General features: G+C 40.7%; 1 protein-coding gene across 2 annotated transcripts in view; it reads left to right on the top strand.

The window, feature by feature from the left end:
- Positions 1-12,355, top strand: part of LOC122684216 (cytochrome b5 reductase 4) — a 106,070-nt gene extending 93,715 nt beyond the window's left edge. For both annotated transcript variants that reach the window (XM_043888214.1, XM_043888213.1), the window contains 2 exons: positions 9,458-9,622; positions 11,765-12,355. In XM_043888214.1, coding sequence (XP_043744149.1) covers positions 9,458-9,622; positions 11,765-11,819 — 220 coding nt within the window. In that variant the 3' untranslated portion in view covers positions 11,820-12,355. The remainder of the gene's footprint in view (positions 1-9,457; positions 9,623-11,764) is intronic.
- Positions 12,356-25,027: the final 12,672 nt, after the last annotated feature.

Raw genomic sequence — 25,027 nt, 5'->3', positions numbered from 1 at the left:
AGCCACGCCAGTGCCCATTGTGACTCTCCAGAAAGGGGGTTAGTTATACATTGTTTAGCAAGATTCTCTTCATTTTTGTCTGTTTACATAAACACATTAAATATCACAAATGATCCTCAGTAGACACTTTGGGAAATGCCAGTGTAGTTCATGGAAGAGAATTTGAGGCAGGCTGAATTCAGTGGTAGAATGAGGCAGCAAGGACAGCAGCGTCACAATTTGTTTCATTGAGAAAGGAGCCCAAGCGTAGTGAAGAAGGTGAGATGGGTTAACAGGCATATGCTCCATCTCCCCTAAAGAGAGGTGCAGCATGACATTCAAAACACATCTTTTAGAAGAAGAGCGAATTGAACAATGTGTCATACATCCTGAAGCATTTTTGTAATTGCTAAAAACTATTTCTAGAATTGCAGAACTTCCTAAGTCACACAAAACAGCTGACGTAAATGTTTATGTTTTTGACGATATAGTATAGATAAAGTTCTCTGCGTTTTCAGACCTAAAGACTTCAGGAACTCAGCTGTCCCAGGGCCTCCAGGTACTTCTGAGTATTTTCCAAACATCTTTCGTAAGGTGATGCCATGGTTCCTCCTCGTCTTTCCTCCCTGTAGTCTCCCATCCTCCCCCTCATTCTCTTTTAGTAAGTAATTTGCACAAATTAAGAGTGATCTGAACTTAATGATCTTTGAAGTGTTTTCTCTTCTTAATATACTTAAAACATAATCCTAAGAATATTTATTATGTCTAAGTAGTTGCATGGCAATTTAGAGCCTAATTTAAAGAAATACAGATTCCTGGGTTTTTCAAGTGTCTTTTTCACTCAAAGTGGAAAATTGGAAGCAGCGTTTATGAAAAAACCTGAAGACCTAAATTCTGGCTTTCTGTCTACCCTTTACTAGCTTGAAGCTGTATTCAAAAATTACTTGACTCTGTGGGCCTCTTTATCTTCGAAATAGAATAATGACGTTTGTCGTGCTTCCTTCCTAAGGCTATTGTGAGGACTAGAGAAGGCAGTGTAAATGCTTTGGAAACTGTGAAGCCCTGCCTCAGATATTTGGATTGCGGTTAGGGAGGACCTCTGTGGACATGCATTTCATTTCTGTATTGACTACTTGAGATTCTTTTTCCTAAACAATCATTTAAAAGACTTTAGACAGACGGAGCTATACTTTTGTAGCTAGTTTTTTGTTTTTTCTTTTGTAAGTACTTCTGGCAGTTTGGGGACATGGTATTTTGTAAGATCTTTTCCTTGTACAAGGAAAATTCCTTTACTAGTATTTCAGCGAACAGTATTTCTTTGATGTAAGAACTAATTGGTGAAGGGACTGTGTTGACAGCTTCTGAACACAAAGTACTCTTTAACAACATCCCCTGTGTGTTTTTTCTTGCATGGCCCACGTAATTGGGTTGGTGGCATTGTGTGGGCTTGAGGATAAGGAAAGGCCCCCCTTTCCCCACTCCTGGATGAGTGGCTCTAACAGCACTCATCAGGTGAGTGAGACGCTCCAGTTTGCTGGGAGAAGTGAGAATGTTTTGACTGCCAGCCCACCTTTATCCTCTCTCTTCTGCTCCCGCTCCTGTGTGTTCTCTGCCCCCTGCCCATTCTTCTGCCTTCTGGAGACACACTCGCCTTACTGAAGGTCTGCTGCTGGCACTGACTTCCAGCCCTGGCTGACCTGTGTCCTCCGGAGACTCATGGTCAGACCCTCACTGGAAAACACGTGGCTTCATATGGGTACGTGGCTTTGGAACAGTTATCAGGAACCTTCCATATTCTGAGACTGATGCAGATGGAGGAGAAACCTGGCCTTAAAGGCTTACCGATGGGTTTTGGTAGTAGTGTTCATTCAAGATATATAATTGTTGAGTCCCATACATAGAAGGAAAGTAAAAGCTTAAATTTACTGTAAGGTAGTTTTAATTGGTCACATCTATCATTTAGTTGGGCTTCCAGGCTGGCTCTGTGGGAAAGAATCTGCCTGCCAGTGGAGAAGGAAATGGCAACCCACTCAGTACTCTTGCCTGGGAAATCCCATGGACAGAGGAGCCTGGTGGGCTACAGTCATAAACATCATTTAGTTAACATTTAAGGCTTTTTTTTCTGTTAAGTCACCCTTTCCTACATCTTGACTCTCCTGTGTCACTTCTCATTTTACCAATACATTTCTGATGACAAAATGTGACACTTGAACACATCATCTTGGTTAGATTATTATTGGATTGTGGCAATAAAAACATGTGTAGTTAAATGAAATACCCTGTTCTCTGTAGGATTAGGACAGTTTTCCTTTTTTTTTTCTTTTTAGGACAGTTTTCTAATCAGTCCTTTGTGGAAAAAGGAGGAATAGGAAAAATGGATGCTGAGACTGGTGTGTAATCTAGTATTTTCATTTTCAACAAGCATGTTTATCCAAATAATGTGGTTGGCAAGGGAAATTCTTTGAAACATAATTGTATAATGGAAACTTATTAACCTTGTGACCTTGGGCAAGTTACTTGATCTGATGGAGCTTCATTTTTTCCATCTGTGAAAAGGGACATCAATATCTGCATCATAGGATTGTTTGCATATGGGGGCAGTGGAATGGCAGAGTAGGTGCTGGGCCCAGAATTAGTATATTTGTAACGTTCATTCATTCGTGAAATACTTGTGAGCATCTGCCATGTGCCTGTTCCCCAGGGTTATGATAGGAAACAGGGATGTTGTGTTGCCTTGTTTTCTCATGCAATCCATTTTCCCACGTTGCTAAATTTACTAGAACCACAGAAAATAGGAAGACCATAAGTGTTCTTTTAGGATGTTTCTGTTTCAGTTCAGTTTTCATGTCATTAAGCCGTAAATGTGAGTGGGGAAAGAAAGCTTGCCTGAATTTTATCCAAATATACTATTACACTTGACCATTAACTCCAGTAATTGGAATTTGGTTCACAACATTCCAAGTCTAGGGAAGTCTCCCACATATACGTTCCTAAAGAAAAATGAGAGAGAAACAGAACATAAATATGTACAGCAGCAGCTATAGCTAATTATTATGTAAACTGCGATCCAAATTAAGTTTCTCGTATTTTTGTCTTTTACTGAGCAGTGTTATGAGGCCTGCTTGGCTCAGTATTATGCATTGGTACTTCCCTCGCTCCTCAGTAGAATGCACCTACTCTGAGTTCTCGGTTTTTGCAGAATTAGTTTTTAGGGGAAGGACAGTTTTACAATGAGATTGACTTCTGGGTGGCATTGATGATTTGTTGATTTCTCTGTTTATAGAATTAATATGAATTTATGTAGAAAAATATATATGGGGAAAAAAATCATCTATAGTCTTACCATCCAAGCAACAATAATGGTCTGTATCTTTCCATTTTCTTTCTCTTTCTCCCCTTTTCCCCCCGCCCACACATACTTACATACATGTATTATTTGTTTTCTTTTGTATTTTTTAAATAATGTAGTCCTACTGACTATACTTTTTATAACCACATTTTCTCTTTAGTGTATTGTGTGTGTTCTATGTATAGAATACTTTAAACCTGACTCTTGACCTAGAGTGAGTCTACACCTTAGGGGGCATTTATGTCTGGAAACATTTTTGATTAACAACTAATGAAGGGGGTTCCCCTGGCACCTAGTGGGTAGAGGCCAAGAATGCTGTTAAGAGCCTACCGTGCACAGAACAACACAAGATGACAGAAAATTATTCTGCCCAAAATGCCAGTAGTGCTAGTTGGGAAAGCCTGCACTATACCATGGTTTTTAATAGCTGCATTGTATTTGGTCATTGAGTTCATTGTTTTTCAGTCACTTGATCGTGTCTGACTCTTTGCTACCCCATGGACTGCAGCACGCCAGGCTTCCCTGTCTACCACAAACTCTCAGAGCTTACTCAAACTCATGTCCATTAAGTTGGTAATGCCATCCAACCATTTCATCCTCTGTCGTTCCCTTCACTTACCTTCAATCTTTCCCAGATTCAGGGACTTTTCCAATGAGTCAGTTCTTTGCATCAGGTGGCCAAGGTATTGGAGCTTCAGCATCAGTCCTTCCAATGAATATTCAGGATTGATTTCCTTTAGGGATGACTGGTTTGATCTCCTTGCAGTCCAAGGGACTCTCAAGAGTCTTCTCCAACACCACAGTTCAAAAGCATCAGTTCTTCAGTGCTCATCCTTAGGGTCTAAGGGTCTAATTCTCGGTACATGATTACTGGAAAAACCATAGCTTTGATTATATGGACCTTTGTTGACAAAGTGATATCTCTGTTTTTAATATGCTAAGTTTTTCATAGCTTTTCTCCCAAGGAACAAGCATCTTTTAATTTCATGGCTGCAGTCACCATCTGCATTGATTTTGGAGCCCAAGAACGTAAAGTCTGTCACTGTTTCCATTGTTTCTCCATGTTTGCCATGAAGTGATGGGACCGGAAGCCATGATCATAGTGTTCATAATGTTGAGTTCTAAGCCAACTCTTTCACTCTCCTCTTTCACTTTCATCAAGAGGCTCTTTAGTTCCTCCTTGGTTTCTGCCATAAGGGTGGTATCATCTGCATATCTGAGGTTATTGATATTTCTCCTGGCAGTCTTGATTCTAGTTTGTGCTTCATCCAGCCCAGCATTTCTCATGATGTACACCACATATAAGTTAAATAAGCAGGGTGACAATATACAGGCTTGATGTACTTCTTTTCCAATTTTCAACCAATCTGTTGTTCCATATCCAGTTCTAACTATTGCTTCTTGACCTGCATACTGGTTTCTCAGGAGGCAGGTAAGGTGGTCTGGTATTCCCATCTCTTTAAGGATTTTCCACAGTTTGTTCTGATCCACACAGCCAAAGGCTTTAGTGTAGTCAATGAAGCAGAAGTAGATGTTTTTCTGGAATTCTCTTGCTTTTTCTGTGATCCAGCGGATGTTGACAATTTGATCTCTGGTTCTCCTGCCTTTTCTAAATCCAGCTTGTACATCTGGAAGTTCTCAGTTCACGTACTATTGAAGCCAGGCTAGGAGGATTTTGAGCATTACCTTGCTGGCATATGAAATGAGTGCAATTTTACAGTAATTTGAACATTCTTTGGCATTGCCTTTCTTTGTTATTGGAATGAAAACTGACCTTTTCCAGTCCTGTGGCTATTGCCAAGTTTTCCAAATTTGCTGACAGCTCAAGTACAGCATTTTCACAGCATCATCTTTTAGGAGTTGAAATAGCTCAGCTGGAATTCCATCACCTCCACTAACTTGGTTCGTAGTAATGCTTCCTAAGGCCCTCTTAACTTCACACTCCAGGATATCTGGCTCTTGGTAAGGGATTACATCATCGTGCTTATCTGGATCATTAAGACCTTTTTTGTACAGTTCTGTGTACTGCATGGTAAAAATTCACCAGAAGAATCACTAAATCAAAGTGTACCAAGGCTATTGATCCATTTTGACAGATAGCCTCTCAAAAGGTAAAAGTTTTTCTGTACTCTGGGGACTAGCAATGTGTTAGTTCCTTTAAGATAGCAAAATCCAGTGATTCCAGAAGCATAAGGAAACTGAACAAAATGCTTGAATCCCTTCCTTTTCCTGCAGCCTGTGAGGCAACTCAGATATGTGGGTCCCTAATCTGGACCCTAAACCACTTTCTGTCTCCCTGTTAGGTATTCCTCCAGGGGTGTGTTTCTTGGAATGTGTTCATGTATTCCCACCCTAAAGGGCTCTGTGATTAAATAGGTTTGAGAAATAATGTATGCTTTGTTAGCTTCTTGAAGCTTAATATGAACTTACCATATTCAAGGCTTTGAAAAATTCTAAAGAAATATCTTTTAATTTTCCCCCAAACTTACTTGATTAGGTTACCTTTTTTTTTTTTCCATGAGACTACCACTAACATTGGGAAGAACACAAGTGTCATCAGATTCATTTTGAGAAATGTTTCTATAAGATGTACATTTTATCTCTTGTTAACATCAGCTGTTTATTTTAGGAGCTGTTTTTCCCATGAGCAAACAGCATCCACCACAGTTTCTAGTATTTTTCTTTAGAGAAGCCAGGGAAAGCTGGGGCCCCAAATACTCTTAAAATACTATTTTGTGGGTAGTAACAAGTCACTGAAGCTTTTTAAGCAAAGTAATTGTGAGATTGGATCTGGGTTTTTAGGAGAACTAGTGTAACAAGGATGTGCCAGGTAGATGAGGATAAGGCTAATAGAGCAGCATCTTAGACAAGAGATAGAAGGGCTGGAACTGAAGCTGTGGCAGTAAAAATGGGAGGGCAGGGCCACGCATGTGTAAGAAATAAGAATCAGTGGGTCCGGGAAGTTTATTGCCTGGGGGAGGAGGGAATATGTTGTGAAATGACTTCAGGCTCTGCATGTGGTTTAGACTGAATGAATACATTTGTATTTCAAGATTTTTTATCTCAAGTCGTCATTAGTCAACTTGAAAATAATTTCTTTTTGACAAGCTTGTTTACTTCCATTGACATTTAGACCTCATAGAATCAGGTCTCTCTTTCTCTCTCATATATATTGCCTTGCACTTTATGGATCCTCGAAATGTATTTTCTGATAACTTTTTCAAGAGTCCAAGTCCTTTCTGGCACTTTTGAAATCATACGGTAGAAAGGGATTTCAGGACATTCACCAGTGCACCCCTGCATGCCTCAGAGCTGCAAATGCTCCAGACAGTAAGTTGCCTTTTAGAAAAATTCAGAAGTAACCATCCATAATAACCATCTCTATCTTGATGTGGTGTAAAAAATCCTTCATTCAGGTATTTTTGAGTTAACTTGGGGTTGCTCCCACTCCAGTTTAAGCTCTTTTGCAGTCCCAAGAAGGAGAATATCATTCAGTCGTGTCCACCTCTTTGTGACCCCATGGACTGTAGCCCACCAGGCTCCTCTGTCCATGGGATTCTCCAGGCAGGAACACTGGAGTGGGCGCCGTGTCCTCCTCCAGGGCAGCCTCCTTCCATGCTTTAAAACTGCATCCATGCCACCTGGTCTTCTTCCGTTGAGAGCCCCTAAGGTCTGCCCAGGGGACCATTGTGTAACTAAATACGAAACACATAAGGCATTTATACCATTTACGTAAGGATCACAGTTATTCCTCACCCTTTGGTAGATGCCTACAGAAAGTATGCCACTGATTAGGCTTTTTTTTTTTTTTTAAAGCAGCTCATTCAAGGAGAAGCAGGATTTTTTTGGATGACAAAGGACACCAATATTGATTTACATATCTTAGCAGTTTTATTCCAGCTGAGAGGTTTATTGGAAGATAGAGGCAGAGGAGACTATCTTTCATTTGTAATTTCACAAGGCAGCTGCTGCATTCCATTGCACTATGTATGATTAGAAATGTCTTAAGATTCTGCAGCTGCTCTTGGGTTCCCTTTGATAATCTGATGAAAGGTTATGGACCTTCCCAGAAAAATGCTCTTACAAATTCACATACATTTTTATATGTAATTTCATAGATACCAGCACATGGCTTTGCTTTTCCAAGTATAGTGTTTATTTTTAACCAATATAGCTTGTTCAAAAAAGTCCTTTATTTATTCCTCAAGTATTTTTTGCACATTTGTCTCAAACCAAGCCTGAATACAGTGTAGAAGGAGATAAACAAGGACTCTGCCCTCATGAAGCAGTAAACAGACATCACATTCCAGAATTATCTAACACTTTCTTAATTATAAGTGCAGGAAAGGAAAAAATGTTAGTGAAAGAATGTTTTTGGGGGGTGCTATTTTGTATAGGGTGGATTTGAATGACTGCTAAAACAAAATGGGAATCTTGAAAGCAAGAAATAAAACATGTCTCTATAGGGTTTTTAAATATAAAATCAGATTATTAGACTTGTAAGAGCATGTAGTTTTTCCCACCTCGAGTCTGGCTCTGCTGAGAGCTGGGACGGCTTTTCTATCCCCAGCTGGCCCTGAGCTGATTTGTGTCCTTGTCCCACCCTCACCATCCCCAGCCCACACCCTCCCCGCCCCGGCTCCCGTCAGCTTCGGAGCGTGAACCTGCTGCAGCGCGCAGTGGCGAGGACCGCTGCTCCAGCTGCCTCTTGTTTCTGCTCTGATACTTGGCTACCCAGGCCACCTCGCAAGAGAAGTAATTCACTTCAGCGTTTTCTTGAGATTAGCATATAATTAATTTCTGCCACTCTTGAGAAAATATCTGAATTACTCAAGCAGAAAATGCAGCAAGGAATTTGATGTATGCTGCTGAAAAATGATAAGAATTAGTGGTGTTTGTGAAAACAGAGCAAAGGAACCGGGTACAGCTTAGAATTTTCAATTTGCTGTGGCTCTTCACCAGCAGTTCACATAACATATTACAGAGCTGTGGGAAGAACTGGTCTGGAGCTCCTGTGAGGCTTGGTTTGATGTACTTCTTTCTTATTGTAATTCTGTGCCCTTGTCTAATGCCTTACTCCCCAGTGTCTGGGCGCTTCCCGTGTGCTGGCCACTAGGGGCGCAGCGGTAACCAGTCCCTGCCCTCATGGAGTTTCTAGTCTTATGGGGAAAGTAGACATTACTAACATGATCATCTCGGTGGCCACCTATTACAGCCTGATTTAAGAGTGATAAAGAAGAGGAAAAGGGAAGCGTCTCTACAACACGTGTAAGGAGAGACTTGGTGGAACAGCAGTGCTTCCCTGGAAGTGATGCTTGAGCTAAGAGCCGAGCGGTGGGGTGCGGTAGAAACTTTAGGGAAAGAGAGCAGGCAGGGTGTGGCAGTGCAGGCAGAGAGGCAGGGCGCAGAGCTGGGAGCTAGGCCTGGGGGGGTTTGGGTGTGAAAGGTGAGGCAGGTCCATCTCCGGTTTCTGGCTTGTGCGCCCCACGTGCCTGTGGTACCGTTCACAGCAGTGAAGCCAGGTGTGGCGCAGGGACCCTGCGTGGTGAGGTGCAGACAGTAGTGGGAGAGTCAGATAGGCAGCTGGCTATCGGAGTCAAGGACTCATTGGACGGGTTTGAGTCAGGTTAAAATGCACGTGTTCTTTACTGAGCAGATCAATAGAAGCTGGAGCTAAGGTAACTGTGAGCTTTCTTTTTTTTTTAATTCAAAATATTTTAATTTCAAATGATTTGGTTTGTAGGGTCCCTAAAAACCACATTCTCTGTCTTGGGTATAGTCATCCTTGGTTTAATTCAACAATTGTTTGAGTGGAGTACATTTATATGTAGGTAGAATGTAATTACACACAGGTCATGAACCCAGGCTAAGCTCTGTCTGAGTTCAGTAAAAAATGTCACATTATTCTCTTTCCTGTAACAAAAGTTTATATTAAATTACTATGGATTTACTTGTATTTTTTGTGAAATCTTTGTTTACAATCCCTTCCAGTGCTCTTCTAGCAAGTGTATCATCCTTCCTATATTCAGTTGTTCTCCAGAGGAGAAAAAGATGTTTTAGTGAACTTGAAACATGTTCATTGTGTGTTTAACATAATAAACTTTTTAAAGAAATGTTTCTTTTCTCCAGATTTGAGGTTGAATTTGTTCTCTCAGCACCTACTTCTGAATGGAGTAGCAAACAGGGATACATTTCACCAGCTCTGCTCTCTGAATTTTTGAAAAGAAGTTCAGACACATCCAAAGTCCTCATCTGCCTTTGTGGACCAACACCATTTACAGAACAAGGAATGAAGTGAGTAGCAATGTGGTAGGTGAAAGAACTGCAGCACTGGTGAAATGACCACCTTCTATAAAAAGCAGCTGATGTGGCTCTCAGTTCTTCCTGTTCATATGAGCCCACACTTTAGTAGTCTGTCACAGTGTAAGAAAATCATGACGAAGTGTTTAATCTGTATGCAGTGAAGGGTTGGAGGCCCCAGTTACGCACAGAGTTAAACCTGAACACAAAAGTAAGACATACCCAGCTCTTGATAGCCTCTCATAGGGGCAGGCAGCATGAACACATTCACAGAATGGGTGCCCAGTCTTTTCTGGGACGCTAGATTCAACCTCTCCTTCCACCAAAGCTTCATAATATATAATAATCTTTTAAAAATATAAGCTGTGTTCATCTCATTTTAGCTTTTGATCCTCCTTCACTCTCTGCAGCTGGGTGAGCATTAGTCAAAGAGTTGAACTCTGCACAATGAAAAATCAGTGGTATGACTATCTTATTTAAAAATCACCTTGATCTGATTTAACTCTAAAATGACACATTAGCGTGTTTTGGTTAGATACAGCGATAGCCACTGTTATTGGGTTTCTAGATGATTTTAAAATATAGCTGCCTTAAATGCTCTGCATTTTCCTTGTTTGGTATATGACTGAACCTAACACTTTCTAGACAGTTTTCTCTCTTGCTGTTTTATTTTTAATTATGAAAAAAACAGGAGGTGTGGCTGGAAAGGTAGGGTGGGATTAGATGGTGAGAGGCTTCCCGCTGTGCTACATGGGTCCTGTTGACTACTGTGCCATCCTGGCCCTTGGTGTGAATATGCGTGTCTGCTCTGGAAGCTGCCAGTTTGGGTTGGAGTCCCAGCTCCACCGCTTACAGGCGCCCTGCAGCCACTAGCTATGAGCCAAAGCTTCTAAACTTCAGTGCGCTCACCTGCATGCACATGTGTGTGCTCAGTGGCTCAGTCATGGCCCACTCTTTGGGACCCTACGGACTGTAGCCCGCCAGGCTCCTCTGTCCACGGAATTCTCCAGGCAAAAACACTGGAGTGGGTTGCGATTTCCTCCTCCAGGGGATCTTCCCGACCCAGGGATCAACCCCGCATCTCTTGCATTGACTGGCAGATTCTTTACCACTGCCACCTGGGAAGCCCCATTTATACAAGGGAATAAATGATAACGTTTATGCACGTGAAGTGCTTAGCACAGTGACTACATAGAGGGAGTTCTAAATAAATGTTTATTTTTTACAGCAGCATTTTAAACAGCTACTTTTAAGATTTCAGTCTCCTTTGATAGTGTTTTCTGCTTTTCCTGTTCAGTGAGGGAAAATTAAAATAGAATGCTATGGTATCAACTCCTTACTTTGAAAACTGATAAATAAAAGGAAAAAAATTAAGGATTTATTCTGCCTTTTCTGTATGAGCTATACTACTGGGTAACCACATAACAAGTGAGAAGAAGTTATTCTTTAGAGAATTCCTTGGCTGATAAACAAATAAAGAATGATAGAAGTAGGATGTCATCAACTTCAGTCCCTAATGAACTAATTGATCTGCACCTAGATCATCAATGGTGGTTTGCATCCCAAAAGAGAGCCAACCAGGTATTATGTGCCTCGTGATGAGAGAGCACTATCTATGACGTAGCCTGGTCAAAAAGAATTGAACCTGTATCTGATCAAACTCTAGATCTGATTAAATTTAGGGAGATAAAAGGAAAAGGGAACATATTATTAGAGTAAAGCCAAGGGGATACAGCAAAATCAGAACCATGGGGGAGTCAATGTGTGAAAATCTCATTTTGTCAACAAAAAAATTACAGGACAGAGAGAGATGGAGGGGATCTTACAGCTCAAGAGATACCTAAAACACATATAAGCCAGTCACAGTGAATAGACTTCAGTTGGATCTTGATTCAAACATACTTTTAAAAATGATAACACTTATGAGACAGCTGCAGATGTGAACACTTACTAGATATTTGATGACACTAAGGAATTATTGTTAATTTTTTAGAAGTGAAAATTATGGGATTTTTTAGACAGCACATACTAACTGGGAAATATGAAAAAACACTATGGTTTCAATGGTAAACTTTGACCTTATTTTGTTTTCAAGCATCTTCCATGAGAAACACGTGCTTTGTATTTGTTTTTCAGGATGCTGCATGATCTGAACTTTTCCAAAGATGAGATCCATAGTTTTACAGCATAATGAAGAGCTGTCATTCAACTGTTTAATCTAAATTTGTGATTACTTCGGGTTTTTTTTAAGAGAACATTTTTGTATATACTAAAAGGTTAACTAGAATCCAAGTTTCAGTTTCTTAAACAAAAACAAATGTTTCTTCACTATAGTTACCTTGTGGACTTTATTTTGTACTTTAACTTATTTTACTACTGATATTTGTCCTGAAAAGTCAATCATGACAACAAGTACATATAGGATTCTTTGTTATGAATCACAATGTTCCTTACCATGTAAACTATACCACTGTTCTACAATAAGCTCTCGTGTTTTATGACATGATAAAGCAAATGATCATTTTGATCACATTTCTATGCTGTACAATGTCTGATTAGCAATACAAATTAAATTTTACATTGCACTGTTAACTCAGGAAATGATTATTTATGTCCTTGTTCTTATTATGAAAACATGGAATGTTATAACTTATTAAGCAATCCAAACATTTTGTGTCTATGGCCTTGATACAGAGTAGAATAAAAATATACTTAAGTACTTTTTAATCTTTGTCATAGAAATGTGTTTGAATGCATGTTTGGGGTGGTATCTAAGGAGAATTTTAAGAGGCAATGATAAAAGATTCTGGAGACACTTCACACAGGTACTTTTGAATTAGATGTATTTAGAAATTTAGATAACTTTGACAACTATTCTTAGCCAAAACTAGAGGCATTGGGAAAGATAATGGAAGTGTAGCCTCTGGTCCCATGGCCTAAAACAATCATTTGCTGCTTTGGAATGGATTAAATTTAAATTCTTTTTGAGTCTGCCTTTAGACCAGCTAGGAAAATGAGGAACACGCCATCCTGAATGATACCTTCCCTGACTGGCTGCTCGCCCCACAAATGCCAGTTCAGCGGGGAGCCCTCCTAAACTGCCGTGAGGTCATCTTACTCTCTCTGCCTGCCGCTGTGCGCAACCAGCAAAAGCTCTCACAGACGGGGATTCTTCAGAGGGTATCAGGAAGAGCCGTTGTGAGCTTTTCATGAGGAAACCGTGTTGGATGCATGGGTGGTTCTGCATAAGCTGACCTCGATTTTTCAGTGTTATTCAGGATAGCAGCATTGCTTTTTTACAGAAATGCCGGGGAGGGGGGTCGGGGGAGGGGTGTCTCCAAGTTCCCTGTAAATGATTTTGTAAACAGAAGCTTCACCGAATGAATGGTATACTCAAGAGAAAACACAGTATTAACATTCCTCAAATTACACACCCCCAGCCTCGGAAGCTCCCCAAGTGCAAGTGGCTGAGTCAGCACTGTCCATCCCTGTGTCCCTCGTCTGTCTGTCCTCACTCATCCAGGCGGGACCTGGCTGTCCTGGGCTTCAGTGCTCCCTGGCGGCTAACAAACATTTTCTACCTCCTGCCTTCCTACCCCCTGCTTTTTCTCCCCTAAGACTATGAACTTTCTAGGTATACCTTTTTTGTTGTTAATTAGTAATATAGAAATTAATTCTACCTTAGCCAGCTTTCTTATTTTTTCTATCCTTTTTCTTCTCTCCTCCAACCCTTTTTCAACTGCCTCCAGTAAACAAAGTCTCTGTTGTTACCCTCTATATCTCTTCCTCTATCCTCTTCATACTGCATTTTAAAGCAAAATAAAACCCATAAGCATCCTCTAAACCTGTATATTAATAATCCGCAGATTAGTGTCTTAAATTGAGAATCAACTGAGCTTCAGTTTCACCTCCCAGTTTCACCACCTGGATGTTCCACAACCCCCTAAAATTCAATAGATCCCAAACTAAACTTTTGCCATGACCACCATGTAACCCAACCAGGTTTGTTTGGCTGATGGTTAGCAAGCCAAAACACTTTGACACCAAGGTTTGCAGCAAAGTGAGGGTTTTTCCAGTGGTCATGTATGGATGTGAGAGTTGGACTATAAAGAAAGCTGTAAGTAAGTAAAGTAGCTCAGTCATGTCCGACTCTTTGCGACCCCATGGACTATAGCCTCCAGGCTCCCCGTCCATGGGATTTTCCAGGCAAGAGTACTGGAGTGGGTTGCCATTTCCTTCTCCAGGCGATCTTCCCGACCCAGCAATCGAACCCGGGTCTCCAGCATAAAGAAAGCTCAGCACCGAAGAACTGATGCTTTTGAACTGTGGTGTTGGAGAAGACTCTTGAGAGTCCCTTGGACTGCAAGAAGATCCAACCAGTCCATCCTAAAGGAAATCAGTCCTGAATATTCATTGGAAGGACTGATGCTCAAGCTGAAACTCAAATACTTTGGCCACCTGATGCGAAGAACTGACTCATTGGAAAGATCCTGATTCTGGGAAAGATTGAAGGTGGGAGAAGGGGATGACAGAGGAAGAGAGAGTTGGATGGCATCACCTACGTGATGGACGAGAGTTTGAGTAGACTCCCGGAGTTGGTGATGGACAGGGAGGCCTGGTGTGCTGCAGTCCATGGGGTTGCAAAGAATTGGACATGACTGAGCGACTGAATTGAACTGAGGGTTATTTTAAAAAAATCTGCCAAGTCAGGAGGCCGGAGAACAAGTCTCAGATCTGGAAGGGGCTGGGGTAGTTATGGGATAAAGAATAAAGAAGCAGGATTTTCTGAGGCATGGGGAGAGGTGATTGGGAAAAGGTAGGGCAATTGTCATTCTGCACGTGCGTGACTAAGCTCCAGGCCCTTGCATGTTCCAAAGTGGAGGCACTCTGCAGGACCCAAGTGTGGAGTTTTTAGCCCTCTGATATCAAAAGGTCACTGTGTGGCCATCATCTGTGCCATTTGGAGCGTCAGTGATCCTATCTAGTCTTAACCAGCTCAGCTCCAGCTAGACACAGCTGACTCCAAGTTCCCAGGAAAGTAACTTAGGCAGATATCTTATTGCTTTGGCTACATGCCCCTTGGAAGACAGGCAAGTCTTAAAACTGCCTTGATTAGTGAAGCCAGCTGAAGTGGATTTGAATCGACCCACAGTTTAAATCTCTCCCAAGTCTGTTCCTCCTCTTGAATTCTTCGATTCACCGGTGCTACCTTCCATCTCGCCAGTCCTTCTAGAACTATTCAGGCTCAGTGTCACCCTCTCCAGTCTGATTTCATTCCAACCAGCCCTTCCCTGTTGGCCCTAAACCACACCAGTGAAAGCCTTAGAATTGGTCTTCCTATTGTAGTCTTTAATTACTATTCCTATGGTAGCTCAGGTGATAGAGAATCTGCCTGCAGTGCAGGAGAACAGGGTTCAATCCCTGGGCCTGAAGATCCCCTGGAGAAGGAAATGGCTACCCACTCCAGTGTTCTTGCCTGGAGAATTCCATGGACAGAGAGCCTGGCGAGCTGTGTAGTCCATGGGTTCATAAAGAGTCACCACAACTGAACAACTAAGAACAACAACAAAAGATTGCAGCCTTGATCTCACTGAAATCCATTCTTCACCCCAGTGTGTTCTAGAACGCCTGGGGAACTCCTCTAACTAGAGCCCGTCTCCCATTTAACGCAGCCATATGCTGAGAGGCACACGTGGCTGTAACTATTGTTCTTGAGCAAAGAGCTCCAAGACTCCTATTTCCTGTGTTTGCAATAAGAAAAGGGAATTATACTCAAAGTCACCTTTCCTTGAGAATTCTGCTTGCTTACTCCCTTTTAAAAATGTGTTTATGTGTCAGTTTTCTATTTCTGCCAGAACAAAGTACCCCAAATTTAGTGGCTTAAAACAACAGCCCATTTGTTCCATGGCTTAGATGTCTGGGCCCAGTGAGGCTCATCTGGGTCTTCTCGCAAGCCTGTAATCAGGCTTGTCAGCTGGGCTCGACTCTTCCCTGGAGAACATTTCGCTTTGGAGACCATTTGAAGAACGTCTTTGGAAGACCATTCTGCCTACTGCAGTCTGTGAAGGGAACAGAGAGAAACTTGTCCAAGGTAAGATAATTATATTTTGTCTAGCCACATAAACTTGTCCTAAACTAGTTTGGGGCTGTGTTTGTTAATAACTACAGACCCCCATCTTTGGGCAGATGACAGTCTCTGCTTGGTCTCTGATATTTAGAATGGTGGTTGCTAGCTCCAAAAAAAATGAAGCCTCCACCAGACTCCTTCTCTTGGTGTCTTTCTGCTTTGGTTTTCCAGTGAATCATCTTCACGCAGGGTTGCCAGTTTGGCAGGCCTCAGAACGCCAAGGTAACCTATCTACAATGCAAAAACGTGTTTTCTACCCTGGTTCCAGTCCTCCTCTGCTGCCCAGTCCCCACTCATGGAATGGAGGCTCCTCCTTGGGGGCAACGTGCTGAGCTTGGGGCCCCTATAATGAGGCACTGATTCCTCACCAGGAAAGCAAGGCCTGAGGACTTCAGGCCGCTGCCCCCAGCCCCCTAGTCCTCCAGCACGTGCTCAGCTCTCTTCACCTCGAGAGAAGCTTCTGTTATCCCAAGAATATTCATATCCAAATCCTTCCATAGATGTATTTTTTCATTCCTCTTGGATGAATACCTACTACTGAAATTGCTGAGTCATATGGTAACTGTATATTTAATTCTATTTTATTCTGCATATATTTTTAGATCTAATGTTGAGACATGCTAGTTAGATAATCATGCTTTTGAATGTACTGTTTCAGATTTTTAAGAAAATGCCAGGTTTAGTGGGTTTTTAGTTTGTTTTTCCCAAACTGGTTGTACCATTTTACATTCCTGCCAGCTCTGTATCAGAATTTCACTTCTTCCACATCCTCAACAACCTTGAATTATTAATCTTTTAAGCTTGTAGGGGTACCTTATTGTGGTTTTTTTGATTTATTTATTTTTAATTGAAGGTTAATTGCTTTACAATATTATAGTTTTAACGCATTGTCTGGTGTCTACTCATGTCGAACTTGTTATCATGTGCCTATTGGCCGCTGGTGTATTGGCTTTCATATGGTGTCTGTTTTCATCTTTTGCTCCATTTTTAATTGGATTGTTTTTATTATTAAATTGTAAGCATTCTTTATATATCTAGATAAGTCCTTTTTCAGATTTGTTTCATGAATATTTTCTTCCATTATTTGACAGCAAATCCTATGGAGTGCTTAGTACAAGAATAAGTTTAGAGATATAAATCAATTTAAATTTGACTAAACCAAGAGAGTAAAATAAATAATAGTGCAGAGGGCCACTCTGAAGTTGATATGTGAATGACTAAAATTCTAGGACGAGAACTCTGGCAATGGAGTTGGGAGAATATTCTGGAAGGGAACGATCAGAGAGGCAGACAGCTAATGACAAGCAGGATCATAATGAAACAGCTTCAATTCTGGTTCAGTGACAAACACATTAAATAATGAAAATCATCACTGTCGGCAAATACAAACCACACGAGCTTTGTGGAAGCTTTGCTTTGGGGGAGAAACAACCACTGACTTATTACAGTACATTTTGTCCATTGCTCTGTTAGCAACTGGGCACTTGGAGGTAAATCTGAAAAAGCTGCTGGCAACCCTCTTCCTTAAATTCGAAGAGCTTATGTTCTGACTCAGGATTCTCTAATTAGCCATCGCAGCCCATGATGATTAGAACAGCGAGGGGGATGTATTTTTTCATAATGTTTGCTGAGGCAGCCTGCATGGACTTCATTACAATTCTATTTCCTCTCATTTAGAACATGCTGAAAAACAGTTATTTGTGTTCGGTACAAATAACTCTTACTTGTAAACACATCTAAGGGAAAGGCTGCTGAAATTCTTAGTGAAATACATTCAGGTATTTGTTATGCTGGGGATCTTTCACTTTCTGAGCAAGTTAATATTTTACTTATATATAAGAATTGTCACAAGGCAGGTCTTGGATAGCCATGTGCTCACACAGTTTAGAAAAAAAAAAAATCACATCATTATGAATCTAGATTTTCCTCATTGCCTTTCACATATTATGTGGTGTATTTTAATATATACTATGGTGGCTCAGTGGTAAAGAATCCACCTGCCAATGCAGGAGATGCAGGTTTGATCCCTGGGTCAGGAAGATTCCCTGGAGAAGGAAATGGTAACCCACTCCAGTATTCTTACCTGGGAAATCCCATGAACAGAGGAGCCTGACAGGCCACAGTCCATGGGGTTCGCTAAGAGTCAGACATGACTTAACAACTGTGTATACACTCATAAAGTATATAGTATGTTAAAATCTTGAATTAATTGTTCTAATTCTTTGGGGAGGTGAGAATTCTGTGCAATATACCATTAGAAGAAGGGCCATTCTTCCTCACTCAGTGGCTGCTGCTAAGTCACTTCAGTCGTGTCCAACCCTGCGACCCCACAGACAGCAGCCCACCAGGCTCCCCCATCCCTGGGATTCTCCAGGCAAGAACAGTGGAGTGGGTTTCCATTTCCTTCTCCAATGCGTGAAAGTGAAGTTGCTCAATCATGTCCAACTCTTAGCGACCCCATGGACCACAGCCTACCAGGCTCCTCCATCCATGGGATTCTCCAGGCAAGAGTACTGGAGTGGGGTGCCAATGCCTTCTCCACCTCACCCAGTTAGGAAGTGGCAAAAGCACTCAAATACAGGGCTCCTGGTAATTACTAGGGTTTAGGAAAAGCATAATCTAGATGGGTGGGATGGAGGAGATGGGAGGGAGGTCCAGGAGGGAGGGAATATATGTATACATACAGCTGATTCACTTCATTGTATAGCAGAAACTAACACAGTATGGTAAAGCTGCTGCTGCTACTGCTAAGTCACTTCAGTCGTGCCCAACTCTGTGTGACCCCATAGACGGCAGCCCACCAGGCTTTTCTGTCCATGGGATTCTCCAGGCAAGAATACTGGAGTGGGTTGCCATTTCCTTCTCCAATATGGTAAAGCAATTATACTCTAACTTTAAAAAATACACAAAAGTAACATGTGAAGATACCATCTGCTCACTCAGTAATGAAGCTGTGGAACTCATCCCCTTGATGCTGGACCAACTCTAGAAAAACTCCTGGTTCCTAGGTGCCCCCCATCCTAGCTCGGGCACAAAGGAAGGCCTTACCTGTGTGTGCTGCCATGTGTCCTGTGGGATGGACAATCAGCTCTTGCGGGAAGCGTTTTCATTCCTAAACATGCCCTGTTTTGTCCTCTTGGTCTTGAAATCTTAATTATAGTGAATACTTACGTAGTGCTTTTTCCATTGACAAAGCCAGTTCTAATAATCCTGCAAGGGTAGCTGGGTAAATGTTTAACAACCAACTTTTCAGTTCAGTTCAGTTGCTCAGTTGTGTCTGACTCTTTGCGCCCCATGGACTGCAGGACACCAGGCCCCCCTGTCCATTGCCAGCTCCCGGAGTTTACTCAAACTCATGTGCATCGAGTCAGTGATGCTACCCAACCATCTCATCCTCTGTCGTCCCCTTCTCCTCCTGCCTTCAATCTTTCCCAGCATCAGGGTCTTTTCCAATGACTCAGTTCTTCACATCAGGTGGCCAAAGTATTTGAGTTTCAGCTTCAGCATCGGTCCTTCCAATGAATATTCAGGACTGATTTCCTTTAGGATGGACTGGTTGGATCTTCTTGCAGTCCAAGGGACTCTCAAGAGTCTTCTCCAACACCACAGTTCAAAAGCATCAATTATTTGATGCTCAGCTTTCTTGATAGTCCAGCTCTCACATCCATACATGACTGCTGGAAAAACCATAGCTTTGACTAGACGGACTTTTGTTGGAAAAGTAATGTTTCTGCTTTTTAATATGCAGTCTAGGTTGGTCATTACTTTTCTTCCAAGGAGCAAGTGTCTTTTAATTTCATGGCCACAATCACCATCTGCAGTGATTTTGGAGCCCCAAGAAATGAAGTTAGCCACTGTTTCCAATGTTTCCCCATCTATTTGCCATGAAGTGATGGGACCAGATGCCATGATCTTAGTTTTCTAAATGTTGAGTTTTAAGTCAACTTTTTCACTCTCCTCTTTCACTTTCAACAAAAGGCTCTTTAGTTCTTCTTTGCTTTCTGCCATAAGGGTGGTGTTATCTGCATATCTGAGATTATTGATATTTCTCCCAGCAATCTTGATTCCAGCTTGTGCTTCCTCCAGCCCAGCGTTTCTCATGATGTACTCCGCATATAAGTTAAATAATCAGGGTGACAATATACAGCCTTGACGTACTCCTTTTCCTATTTGGAACCAATCTGTTGTTCCATGTGTTCGTTTCCAAGGCAAACCATTCAACAGTAATCCAAGTCTGTGCCCTGACTAGTAATGCTGAAGAAGCTAAAGTTGAACAGTTCTATGAAGACCTACAAGACCTTCTATAACTAACATCCAAAAAAGATGTCCTTTTCATTATAGGGGACTGAAATGCAAAAGTAGGGAGTCAAGAAATACCTGGAGTAAACCGGAAATTTGGCCTTGGTGTACAGAATGAAACAGGGCAAAGGCTAATAGAGTTTTGCCAAGAGAACGCCCTGGTCATAGCAAATACCCATAGCAAAAATTTCAACCACACAAGAGAAGACTCTACACATGGACATCACCAGATAGTCAATACTGAAATCAGATTGATTATATTCTCTGCACCCAAAGATGGAGAAGCTATATAGAGTCAGCAAAAACAAGACTTGGAGCTGACTGTGGCTCAGATCATGAACTCCTTATTGCAAAATTCAGACTTAAATTGAAGAAAGTAGGGAAAACCACTAGACGATTCAGGTATGACCTAAATCAAATCCCTTATGACCAGGCAGTGGGAGTGAGAAATAGATTTAAGGGACTAGATCTGATAGACAGAGTGCCTGAAGAACTAAGAATGGAGTTTCATAACACTGTAGAGGGGACAGGGATCAAGACCATCCCCATGGAAAAGAAATGAAAAAAGGCACAATGGCTGTCTGAGGAGACCTTACAAATAGCTGTGAAAAGAAGAGAAGTGAAAGGCAAAGGAGAAAAGGAAAGATATTCCCATCTGAATGCAGAGTTCCAAAGAATAGCCAGGAGAGATAAGAAAGCCTTTCTCAGTGATCAATGCAAAGAAATAGAGGAAAACAACAGAATGGGAAAGACGAGAGATCTCTTCAAGAAAATTAGAGATACCAAGGGAACATTTCATGCAGAGATGGGCACAATAAAGGACAGAAATGGTATAGACCTAATAAAAACAGAACATATTAAGAAGAGGTGGCAAGTATACAAAGAAGAACTATACAAAAAAGATCTTCATGTCCCAGATAATCACAACAGTGTGATCACCAACCTAGAGCCAGACATCCTGAAATGTGAAGTCAAGTGGGCCTTAGGAAGCATCACTATGAACAAAGCAAGTGGAGGTGATGGAATTCCAGTTCAGCTATTTCATATCCTAAAAGATGATGCTGTGAAAGTGCTGCACTCAAAACGCCAGCAAATTTGGAAAACTCAGCAGTGGCCACAGGACTGGAAAAGGTCAGTTTTCATTCCAATCCCAAAGAAAGGCAATGCCAAAGGATGCTCAAACTGCCACACAATTGCACTCATCTCACACACTGGTAAAGTAATGCTCAAAATTCTCTAAGCCAGGCTTCAACCATACATGAACTGTGAACTTCCAGATGTTCAAGATGGATTTAGAAAAGGCAGAGGAACCAGAGATCAAATTGCCAACATCTGCTGGATCATCAAAAAAGTAAGAGAGTTCCAGAAAAATATCTACTTCTGCTTTGTTGACTGTGCAAAAGACTTTGACTGTGTGGATCACAACAAACTTGGAAAATTCTGAAAGAGATAGAAATATTATAAATATATATGCACCCAACAAAGGAGCACCACAATATGTAAGGCACACGCTAGTGAGTATGAAAGAGGAAATTAATAGTAACACAATAATAGTGGGAGACTTTAATACCCCACTCACAACTATGGATAGATCAACTAAACAGAAAATTAACAAGGAAACACAAGCTTTAAATGACACAATGGACCAGCTAGACCTAATTGATACTATAGGACATTTCACCCTGAAACAATCAACTTCACCTTTTTCTCAAGTGCACATGGAACCTTCTCCAGAATAGATCACATCCTGGGCCATAAATCTAGCCTTGGTAAATTCAAAAATATTGAAATCATTCCAGTCATCTTTTCTGACCACAGTGCAGTAAGATTAGATCTCAATTACAGGGGAAAAAAAAACTATTAAAAATTCAAACATATGGAGGCTAAATAACACGCTTCTGAATAACCAACAAATCATAGAAGAAATCAAAAAAGAAATCAAAATATGCATAGAAACAAATGAAAATGAAAACACGACAACCCAAATCCTATGGGACACTGTAAAAGCAGTGCTAAGGGGAAGGTTCATAGCATTACAGGCTTACCTCAAGAAACAAGAAAAAAGTCAAATAAATAACTTAACTCTACACCTAAAGCAACTAGAGAAGGAAGAAATGAAGAACCCCAGGGTTAGTAGAAGGAAAGAAATCTTAAAAATTAGGGCAGAAATAAATGCAATAGAAACTAAAGAGACCATAGCAAAAATCAACAAAGCTAAAAGCTGGTTTTTTGAAAAAATAAACAAAATTGACAAACCATTAGCAAGACTCATTAAGAAACAAAGAGAGAAGAACCAAATTAACAAAATTAGAAATGAAAATGGAGAGATCACAACAGACAACACTGAAATACAAAGGATCATAAGAGACTACTACCAGCAGCTCTATGCCAATAAAATGGACAACTTGGAAGAAATGGACAAATTCTTAGAAAAATATAACTTTCCAAAACTGAACCAGAAAGAAATAGAAGATCTTAACAGAGCCATCACAAGCAAGGAAATCAAAACTGTAATCAGAAATCTTCCAGCAAACAAAAGCCCAGAATCAGATGGCTTCACCGCTGAATTCTATCAAAAATTTAGAGAAGAGCTAACACCTATCTTACTCAAACTCTTCCAGAAAATTGCAGAGGAAGGTAAACTTCCAAACTCATTCTATGAGGCCACCATCACCTTAATTCCAAAACCAGACAAAGATGACACAAAAAAAGAAAACTACAGGCCAATATCACTGATGAACATAGATGCAAAAATCCTTAACAAAATTCTAGCAAACAGAATCCAACAACATATTTAGAAAAAATCATACATCATAACCAAGTGGGCTTTATCCCAGGAATGCAAGGATTCTTTAATATCCACAAATCAATCAATGTAATATGCCACATTAACAAATTGAAAGATAAAAGCCATATGATTATCTCAATAGATGCAGAGAAAGCCTTTGACAAAATTCAACATCCATTTATGATTAAAACTCTCCAAAAAGCAGGGATAGAAGGAACATACCTCAACATAATAAAAGCTATATATGACAAACCCACAGCAAGCATCACCCTCAATGGTGAAAAATTGAAAGCATTTCCCCTGAAATCAGGAACAAGACAAGGGTGCCCACTCTCACCACTACTATTCAACATAGTGTTGGAAGTTTTGGCCACAGCAATCAGAGCAGAAAAAGAAGTAAAAGGAATCCAGATAGGAAAGAAGAAGTGAAACTCTCGCTGTTTGCAAATGACATGATCCTCTACATGGAAAACCCTAAAGACTCTACCAGAAAATTACTAGAGCTAGTCAATGAATATAGTAAAGTTGCAGGATATAAAATTAACACACAGAAATCCCTTGCATTCCTATACACTAACAATGAGAAAACAGAGAAATTAAGGAAACAATACCATTCACCATTGCAACAATAAGAATAAAATACTTAGGAGTATATCTACCTAAAGAAACAAGAGACCTATACATAGAAAACTATAAAACACTGATGAAAGAAATCAAAGAGGACACAAACAGATGGAGAAACATACCGTGTTCACGGATTGGAAGAATCAATATTGTCAAAATGGCTATTCTACCCAAAGCAATCTATAGATTCAATGCAATCCCTATCAAGGTACCAATGGTATTTTTCACAGAACTAGACCAAAGAATTTCACAATTTGTATGGAAATACAAAAAACCTCGAATAGCCAAAGTAATCTTGAGAAAGAAGAATGGAACTGGAGGAATCAACCTGCCTGACTTCAGACTCTACTACAAAGCCACAGTCATCAAGACAGTATGGTACTGGCACAAAGACAGAAATATAGATCAATGGAACAGAATAGAAAGCCCAGAGAAATCCATGAACCTATGGACACCTTATCTTTGACAAAGGAGGCAAGAATATACAATGGAAAAAAGACAACCTCTTTAACAAGTGGTGCTGGGAAAACTGGTCAACCACTTGTAAAAGAATGAAACTAGAACACTTTCTAACACCATACACAAAAATAAACTCAAAATGGATTAAAGATCTAAATGTAAGACCAGAGACTATAAAACTCCTAGAGGAGAACATAGGTAAAACACTCTCTGACATAAATCACAGCAGGATCCTCTATGACCCACCTCCCAGAATATTGGAAATAAAAGCAAAAATAAACAAATGGGACCTAATGAAACTGAAAAGCTTTTGCACAACAAAGGAAACTATAAGCAAGGTGAAAAGACAGCCCTCAGAATGGGAGAAAATAATAGCAAACAAAGCAACAGACAAAGGATTAATCTCAAAAATATACAAGCAACTCCTGCAGCTCAATTCCAGAAAAATAAATGACCCAATCACAAAATGGGCCAAAGAACTAAACAGACATTTCTCCAAAGAAGACATACAGATGGCTCACAAACACATGAAAAGATGCTCAACATCACTCATTATCAGAGAAATGCAAATCAAAACCACAATGAGGTACCATTACACGTCAGTCAGGATGGCTGCTATCCAAAAGTCTACAAGCAATAAATGCTGGAGAGGGTGTGGAGAAAAGGGAACTCTCTTACACTGTTGGTGGGAATGCAAACTAGTACAGCCGCTATGGAGAACAGTGTGGAGATTTCTTAAAAAACTGGAAATAGAACTGCCATGTGACCCAGCAATCCCACTCCTGGGCATACACACTGAGGAAACCAGATCTGAAAGAGACACGTGTACCCCAATGTTCATCACAGCACTGTTTATAATAGCCAGGACATGGAAGCAACCTGGATGCCCATCAGCAGATGAATGTATAAGGAAGCTGTGGTACATATACACCATGGAATATTACTCAGCCATTAAAAAGAATTATTTGAATCAGTTCTAATGAGATGGATGAAACTGGAGCCCATTATACAGAGTGAAGTAAGACAGAAAGATAAAGACCAATACAGTATACTAATGCATATATATGGAATTTAGAAAGATGGTAACGATAACCCTATATGC

The sequence above is a fragment of the Cervus elaphus genome, chromosome 26 (genome assembly GCF_910594005.1).
Source record: "Cervus elaphus chromosome 26, mCerEla1.1, whole genome shotgun sequence".
Taxonomy (NCBI): domain Eukaryota; kingdom Metazoa; phylum Chordata; class Mammalia; order Artiodactyla; family Cervidae; genus Cervus; species Cervus elaphus.
Note: the sequence above shows the minus strand (reverse complement) of the source record. Positions and strands in the feature narration are given on the sequence as shown.